General features: G+C 43.7%; 1 protein-coding gene across 1 annotated transcript in view; it reads left to right on the top strand.

Moving 5' to 3' along the window:
• Positions 1 to 9093, top strand: part of LOC115271490 (deleted in malignant brain tumors 1 protein-like) — a gene marked incomplete at its 3' end in the record, with an annotated part of 115816 nt that overhangs the window by 104236 nt on the left and 2487 nt on the right. Inside the window, 1 exon segment of the mRNA XM_029914104.1 lies at positions 6552 to 6680. Within this exon segment, the coding sequence (XP_029769964.1) occupies positions 6552 to 6680 (129 nt within the window).

Raw genomic sequence — 9093 nt, 5'->3', positions numbered from 1 at the left:
AAAAAAAAAAAAAACAGGAATAAACGTCCCTCTTAGCAAAGGGACAATTCACATGCTAAAACAAAAGATAATCTAACACATTTCCTTGCTATTACTTAGTATTTCTGTAATATTAGATGTATCATTTCAGTAGGAGTGGCACACACAGCACAAAGCAAAAACCTTCCCCCACAGATTTGAAAGTATCTTCTCCCCTTATTGGTCCTTTTGTTCAGGTGCCAAACAGGTTATTTGAGCTTCTTAACCCTTTATGGATAAAGGAGGGATTTTATGCTACCCTTAGCTGTATGTTCATGACATGCTCTTTTGCCATTTCCTACCAGGGTTCAAAGAGTAACTCCTGCTGGAGCTCCCCACATGTCCCATCAAGGCAGACAATGGCTACAGAGAACCCAGTCACTGGTACTTAACTGACAATACAGGTGTCAAGGCCTTTGAACTTTTGCCAGCCCAGGTTTTAGGGAAATGCTGAGGATTAGGTAAGACATGTGCCTGTTGGCCTTTAGTTGCTTTAACACTTTTCTCTCTGGTCACTGTGTTCCTATGGATACATAAATAATATCACTCTCCTGGGCCTGGTACTAGTCAATATTTTCATTAATGATTTGGATGATGGAGTAGAGAATAAACTCATAACATGTGTGGATGACACAAACCTGGGAGGGGTCACAAGCTCTTTGGATGAGAGTATTAGAATTCATAATGACCTTGATACATTGGAGAATTGGTTTGAAATCAGTAAATTAAAATTCAGTAAAGACAAGTACAAAGTACTAGACTTAGGAAGGAAAAATCATATGCAAAAAATCCAAAATGGGGAATAACCGACTAGGCAGCAGTACTGCAGAAAATGTTCTGGGGTTATATTGGATCACAGACTGAAATGGGTGATGCTGTTTTGAAAACAGGAAATGTCATTCTGGATTTTATTAACAGAATTGACATATGTAAGACAGAGGAGGTAATTGTCCTGCTGTACTCAGCACTGGTGAGGCCTCAGCTGGAGCACTGTGTCCAGTTTTGGGCTCTCTCTCTCTGATGGGTAGGACAAGAAGTAATCCACTTAGATTGCAGCAAGGGAGAGTCAGGTCAGATATTAGGAAAAACTTTCTAACTCTGAGGATAGTTAAGTACTGGAACAAGGTACCAAGGAAGGTTGTGGAATCCCTGTTGTGACGTTGCACTCCATATGTTTTATGGAAATATGCTTATGAGCGTGAATATGATGTAACTGGAATATGCTTTATACAAAAGATCTCTTGTAAGGTATCATAACAAAAGTTATAACCTACTGAATATATTCCTCCTATTTGTATGTATGTATCATTCTTGTATCTGAAGCTAGAAATATGAAGTATAACTCTGAAGTCCTATTGTAATTATGCAAAGTGTGGGCCATTAATGGTGGTTTAGAATCTGGATGACTCCAATTGACTAGGACAATTGGTCGTAGATGGTTTATTTACCTGCAAACCTTCCTGTGTTACTGTGGGCCAGCGTGTGGGTAATGAAGAATGAGGTCTCACAGGACATGTGACCATGTCACATGATACTGGAATCCATCTTAAATCTGGTACTTTTCCATTTAGAAGGAGGAATAGGGACCCAGAGAGACAAAAGATTCCCGCCTTGTGCCAAAGCTATAAAAAGGGGTGGAGCAGGACAGACGTGGCTGCCAGTCATGAGAAAGCCCCTGTTTTTTACCTAAGATATCTGCTGGAACTAATAAGGAGTGTACCGGGGAAAGGATTGGGCCCAGACTAGGAAGGAGTTTAGTCTGTGAAAGAAGCTTATTGTAACATCTCTGAGGGTGAGATTTTACCTGTAATCAAGTATCAGGGGGTAGCCGTGTTAGTCTGTATCTACAAAAACATTATCAATCTTTCCAACCACACACTTAGCCCAGCAGAAGAGTCTGTCCTATCTCGGGGACTCTCTTTCTGTCCCACCATCCCCACGAACACGATACAGTTCTGCAGTGATCTGGAAGCCTACTTTCGTCGTCTCCGACTCAAGGAATATTTTCAACGCACCACTGAACAGTGCACTGACCCACAGGAACCCTCCTACCAACACTACAAGAAGAAGAACTCTGCATGGACTCCTCCTGACGGTCGAAATGACAGACTGGACCTCTACATAGAGTGCTTCCGCAGATGTACACAGGCTGAAATTGTGGACAAACAACATCACTTGCCCCATAACCTCAGCCGTACAGAACGCAATGCCATCCACAGCCTCAGAAACAACTCTGACATTATCATCAAAGGGGCTGACAAAGGAGGTGCTGTAGTCATAATGAACAGGTCGGATTATGAACAGGAGGCTGCCAGGCAACTCTCCAAGACCACATTCTACAGGCCACTATCCTCTGATCCCACTGAGGAATACCAAAAGAAACTACACTATCTGCTCAAGAAATTCTCGGCTACAGTACGGGAACAAATCTACATGGACACACCCCCAGAACCCTGACCAGGGGTATTCTATCTGCTACCCAAGATCCATAAACCCAGAAACCCTGGACGCCCCATCATCTCAGGCATTGGCACTCTTACAGCAGGATTATCTGGCTATTTGGACTCTCTCCTCAGACCCTACGCTACCAGCACTCCCAGCTATCTTTGAGACACCACCGACTTCCTGAGGAAACTACAATGCATTGGTGTTCTTCCTGAAAACACCATCCTGGCCACCATGGATGTAGAAGCACTTTACACCAATATTCCACATGAGGATGGACTACAAGCTGTCAGGAACAGTATCCCTGATGAGGCCACAGCACGCCTGGTGGCTGAGCTTTGTGACTTTGTCCTCACCCACAACCACTTCAGATTTGGGGACAACTTATACCTTCAAGTCAGTGGCACTGCTATGGGTACCTGCATGGCCCCACAGTATGCCAACATTTTTATGGCTGACTGAGAACAATGCTTCCTCAGCTCTCGTCCCCTAGTACCCCTCCTCTACTTGCGCTACATTGATGACATCTTCATCATATGGACCCACGGAAAGGAGGCCCTTGAAGAATTCCACCTGGACTTCAACAATTTCCACCCCACCATCAACCTCAGCCTGGACCAGTCCACACAAGAGATCCACTTCCTGGACACTGCAGTGCAAATAAGTGATGGTCACATAAACACCACCCTATACCGGAAACCTACTGACCTCTATACGTACCTACATGCCTCCAGATTCCATCCAAAACACATCACACGATCCATTGTCTACAGCCAAGCCCTAAGATACAACCGAATTTGCTCCAATCCCTCAGACAGAGACAAACACCTACAAGATCTTTATCAAGCATTCGTAAAACTACAATACTCACCTGGAGAAGTGAGGAAACAGACTGACAGAGCAAGACGGGTACCCAGAAATCACCTACTACAGGACAGGCCCAACAAGGACAATAACAGAACACCACTGGCCATCACATACAGCCCCCAGCTAAAACCCCTCCAGCGCATTATCCACGATCTACAACCTATCCTGGAAAATGATCCCTCACTGTCACAGACCTTGGGAGGCAGGCCAGTCCTCGCTTACAAACAACCCCCCAACCTGAAGCAAATACTCACCAGCAACAACACACCACACCACAGAAACACCAACCCAGGAACCAATCCCTGTAGCAAACCTCGTTGCCTACTCTGTCCCCATATCTACTCTGGTGACACCATCAGAAGACCCAACCACATCAGCCACACCATCAAGGGCTCATTCATCTGCACATCTACTAATGTTATATATGCCATCATGTGCCAGCAATGCCCCTCTGCCATGTACATTGGCCAAACCGGACAGTCCCTCCGCAAAAGAATAAATGGACACAAATCGGACATCAGGAATGGTAACATACAAAAGCCAGTAAGTGTACACTTCAATCTCCCTGGTCATTCTATTACAGATTTAAAAGTCACTATCATTAAACAAAAAAATGTCAGAAACAGACTTCAAAGAGAAACAGCAGAACTAAAATTCATTTGCAAATTTAACACCATTAATCTGGGCTTGAATAGGGACTGGGAGTGGCTGGCTCATTACAGAAGCAGCTTTTCCTCTCCTGGAATTGACACCTCCTCATCTGTTATTGGGAGTGGACTACATCCACCCTGATTGAATTGGCCCTGTCAACACTGGTTCTCCACTTGCGAAGTAACTCCCTTCTCTCCATGTGTCAGTATATAATGTCTGCATCTGTAACTTTCACTCTATGCATCTGAAGAAGTGAGGTTTTTACCCACGAAAGCTTAAGCCCAAATAAATCTGTTAGTCTTTAAGGTGCCACCAGACTCCTTGTTGTACTTGTAATCAGTTTCTTAATGTATTAGGCTTAGATTTGCGTGTTTTTGATTTATTTTTCTGGGAGACTTACTTTGTTCTGTCTAGTATCAGAGGGGTAGCCGTGTTAGTCTGGATCTGTAAAAAGCAGCAGAGGGTCCTGTGGCATCTTTAAGACTAACAGATGTATTGGAGCATAAGCTTTTGTGGGTGAATGCCCACTTCGTCGGATGCATGCACGAAAGCTGATGCTCCAATACATCTATTAGTCTTAAAGGTGCCACAGGACTCTCTGTTGCTTTGTTCTGTCTGTTATTACTTGAAACCACTTAAATCCTACTTTTTATACTTAATAAAATAACTTTTGTTTATTAATGAACCCAGAGTAAGTGATTAATACCTTGGGGAGCAAACAGCTGTGCATATCTCTCTAACAGTGTTATAGGCCTGGTCTACACTAACCCCCCAATTCGAACTAAGATACGCAACTTCAGCTACGTGAATAACGACGTACCTTAGTTCGAGCAGGCAGGCTCCCCCGTTGACTCCGCGTACTCCTCTCGCCGAGCAGGATTACCGGAGTCGACGGCGAGCACTTCTGGGTTCGATTTATCGCGTCCAGACAAGACGCGATAAATCGAACCCAGAAGTTCGATTGCCTGCCGCCGAAGCAGCGCGTAAGTATAGACATACCCATAGAGGGCGGACAATTTATGAGTTTACCCTGTATAGGCTTTATACAGAGTAAAATGGATTTATTTGGGGTTTGGATCCCATTGGGAACTGGGTGTCTGGGTGCTGGAGATAGGTGACCTGCGGAGCAGTTTTTGGTTGAAGTCTGCAGCTTTTGGGGCATGGACCAGACCTTGGTCTGTGTTGAAGCAGGCTAGCGTTTCTGGCTCAACAAGGCAAGGTTCTGGAGTCCCAAGCTGGCAGGGAAAATGGGCTCAGAGGTAATTTCAGAACATCAGGTGACAGTCCCAAGGGGGTCTCTGGGACTAAACCCGTCATACACATCATTGGTGACTTTTAAGAATAAGTTAGACAAACATCTATTAGGGATGGATTAGGTATACTTAAACCTGTCTTCATGTTGGGGGATGGACTAGCTGGCTTCGTGAGGTTCCTTCCGGTCCTCCATTTCTATTTATTCCAAGATTTTATAAGCTATTCATGCCTGCTGATTTTTAAAAAAGTTTATTCCTAGCAGATACTGTTTAACATCCTCCTTAGTTACCAATAGACTGCAGAGTGGTTCACCCTCTTCACATAGTATGAATACACATGTTGCTTCTATCCAAAACCAGAAATGTTTATTGAACACTTCTGCCTTATTTGCATCATTATAAACTATTTTACCATCTCCATTTCTAATGGACCTACACCTTTGTTAGGAGTTGTTTGTTTGTTTGTTTGTCTTTGCTCCTAATATACTTAAAACAATTGTCATTATTGTTCCTAGGCCTGCCAACTATGAAGTTTTCCCTGATAGCTTTAGCTTCCATTATCGATTTTCTACATATCATAACTTCCAATGTATATCGATTGCTATTGAATTCCCCTCTTTCCATTTGTTGTACATTGGTGCTTTTTTTAATTTCTAATTGCTGCCTGCACTGCCCCACTGCACCAGGACGGGCTTTTGGCCAAAGTTCTAAGGCAGTGGAACACCTAATTCCCTAAGGCTCCTTTGTAATTTTCATACTTCATTGGCTTTCTAGGACACCTTGAGCTCCAGCTGGTTGGAGGGGACAATGCCTGCTCAGGACGTGTGGAAGTAAGACATGGAGATACCTGGGCTACAATCTGTGATGCACACTTTGATCTCAAAGCTGCCAGTGTTATCTGTAATGGACTACAGTGTGGAACAGCTCTATCCATCCCAGGAGGAGCTCGTTTCAGAGAAGGACATGGACCAATCTGGACTGAGGAATTCCGGTGTGTAGGGAATGAGTCACAACTCGTGTACTGTCCCAGGATATCACATGGGAGTCAGTCATGCTCACATGCAAATGATGCCAGCGCCATATGCTCACGTAAGAATTTGGCACAATGTCTCTAAAATACCAGTGTTGTGTATTCTAGTGCAGCAATAAAACGATCTCACTCTGTAGGGAGCTGGGATAATAGAGCTGCTATCAGCTTCTAGTAAAACCTAAACAATCCAATATAATGGGAATGGGCTCAATCCCCCCAAATTTCTTTTTCTTTATTATTTAATATAAAATATCTTAATGCTCCCTCTCTAAACCCCTTCTCCCCAGGGCTCACAGGGTTCCGGCTGGTGAACGGCAGCTCAGAGTGCTCAGGAAGGGTGGAGATCCAGGTTCTTGATACCTGGGGAACCCTCTGTGACTCACGCTGGGATTTACCAGATGCCAACGTTCTCTGTCGTCAGCTCGACTGTGGATTCGCTGAATCAGTCCCAGGAGGAGGGTATTTTGGAAGGGGAACTGGCTCTGTCTGGACAGACACGTATCACTGTAAAGGGACTGAAACCCATTTGGGCCATTGCCCTGTTACTGCCCTGGGGGCCTCTCAGTGCTCACATGACAATGATGCCAGTGTGATTTGCTCAGGTAAGTGCAGGAGAGATGCTGGATTAAGGACACCTGCCTCTCAGTGCGTGACACTGCTCCCAGAGCAGGGGAACCTCAGGACTCAGCAAGGGGAAGGGAAGCTAGATCCTAAAGCACGTATAATATTAGTAAATGTATTAAAGATAACATTAAAGTAAATAATATCATCACAAAAGAATAGTTGTGACCTGGGAAAGCCCTGGATTCTCCAGTAAAAACATCAGCAACTCTGTCCTTACACAGGGCAGCGGAGCAGGGGCAGCGCTTTGTCCTTCGGGTTACATAAATGTCACCAATTCATTGTTCCCAGGCTTCTCCAATAGTAATTAGAGGGGGAGCTGGTAGTGATTCCCAATATGCAGGGCCGGCTCCAGGCACCAGTGAAGGAAGCAGGTGCCTGGGGTGCCCAATAGAAAGGGGCAGCAGTCAGTCCGTTGTTGGGGTGTCACGTCCAGGTCGTCGTCGTCAGCAGCTCAATCGATCTGCTTCAGTCTTTGGCGGCAATTCGGCAGCGGGTCCTTCAATCCCTGTCTTCCTCTTCGACAGCACTTTGGCGGCAGATCAATAGTTTTGGGGTGTTTGTTTGTTTTTTTCTGCCGCTTGGGGTGGCAAAAAAGCTGGAGCCGGCCCTGCCAATATGGAGATTGCTTCACACTTTCTATTATAAAATATTCTCTGCACCTTCTTGAGAAGCTCTCACACCTTCCTTGATTGCTGCAGCCTTTGCAGTTTGGGAAGGGGTCAGTGCTGGGGTCAGGGAGGTGCCTTCTCCTAGTGCAGTGAGATTCCTCCCAGGTTTGACTGAATTATAAACTGCTGAAAATCACCATTTCCCTTCTCTCACGTGAGTTCCTGAGGGTATTTTTGGTAGCACACCACAGAGAAAGTAGTGCTTTCACTCACTTAGTTTTCTCTACTTTATTCAAATCTTTCCAATTGAAAAAACTCAAAAGATTTTTTCCCCTGCTTTCTTATACTTTTTAACTTTTTTTCTAACTTTTTACAGTGGAAGAAAAGATGAAAAAATAGAAAGGGGGAGGATGTGGCAAACCTGTAAATCCAAAAACTGGAAAGGAAAATTTAATGTTTCATTTTCCAAAAGTTGAAATGAATCAACAATTTAGTTAGAGTATAAAGAAAAATTTCCATTCCATTTCCATATGCCAGTATCTCAAATGTGTTTAAAAATTTAAATACTTCATTCAAAATACTTCACAGGAAAAATTTTGGGTTTTTGACCTGCTCTAATATTTTCATTCTATAAAAAAAAAAAATCAAACAGCGTTATTTAGTGTATTTAGTCAAAACCAAAGGTACAAGAATTAGAAAATACCAGAGTTTAGGTTACCTATGTAATGTTAATTCAGCCCCCCACCCTCTCTTGTGTATATACATTATGATACAGTCCAATTGTATACACACATCCTATTATTCTCACCTACCCCCAGCTCCAGCCTCCTCCAGTGCACTGGGAGGATGGTGCTCAGGGTATGGGGGAGCTGTTGAATATTTAGTTTTATCTTCATCATTCAACCTGTGATCCAGGGCCTTATTCACTATATGTACCATACAAACACTGCACTGAATACAGAATTATTAATTTCTTCATGGGATTTTCTAGGGTGCTTGTCACTATAGTATGAGAATGCACCACAAACATTAATGAATTTGTCTTCATAACACCCTGGGAGATAGCAGACTGTTATGATGCTCATTTCAAAAGTGACTTAGGCACTTAGAAGCCCAAGAATAACATTTTCAAAAGTGCCTAAGTGACTTAGAGACTTAAATCCCATTTTCTCCAGTAACGTAGGAGCCCAAGAACCATGCAGACTTCTCCCTCTTGCTGCCTAAGTCACTTCTGAAAATGGCACTTAGGATCCTACATCATTTAGCTGCTTTTGAAAATTTTACATATAATGATTAAACCTAAAATTCCAAACTTGGGGTGATTGGGCAGCAACCTGAGACCCTCAGTGCCTGATTCTTCAGAATACTCACCATTTCTGCAGAGCTTTATGTGTTCAAAGTACTGTCCAGACATTAATAAACCCTCACCAAACTCCAGGGAAGCAGGTGGGTAAGAAGTATTATTAGCTCCATTTTACAAATGGTGAAACTGAGAGAGAAAAGCAAAGTGACTTGCCCAAGGCCACCTAGTGAGTCAGCAGCGGAGACAGGATAAACCAAAGTGTTTTGCCTCAGAGCCCTGTGCTCGTTCCACCCG

This window comes from Terrapene carolina, unplaced genomic scaffold, assembly GCF_002925995.2.
Source record: "Terrapene carolina triunguis isolate 2854851 unplaced genomic scaffold, T_m_triunguis-2.0 Scaffold30712, whole genome shotgun sequence".
Classification (NCBI taxonomy): Eukaryota; Metazoa; Chordata; order Testudines; family Emydidae; genus Terrapene; species Terrapene triunguis.
Note: the sequence above shows the minus strand (reverse complement) of the source record. Positions and strands in the feature narration are given on the sequence as shown.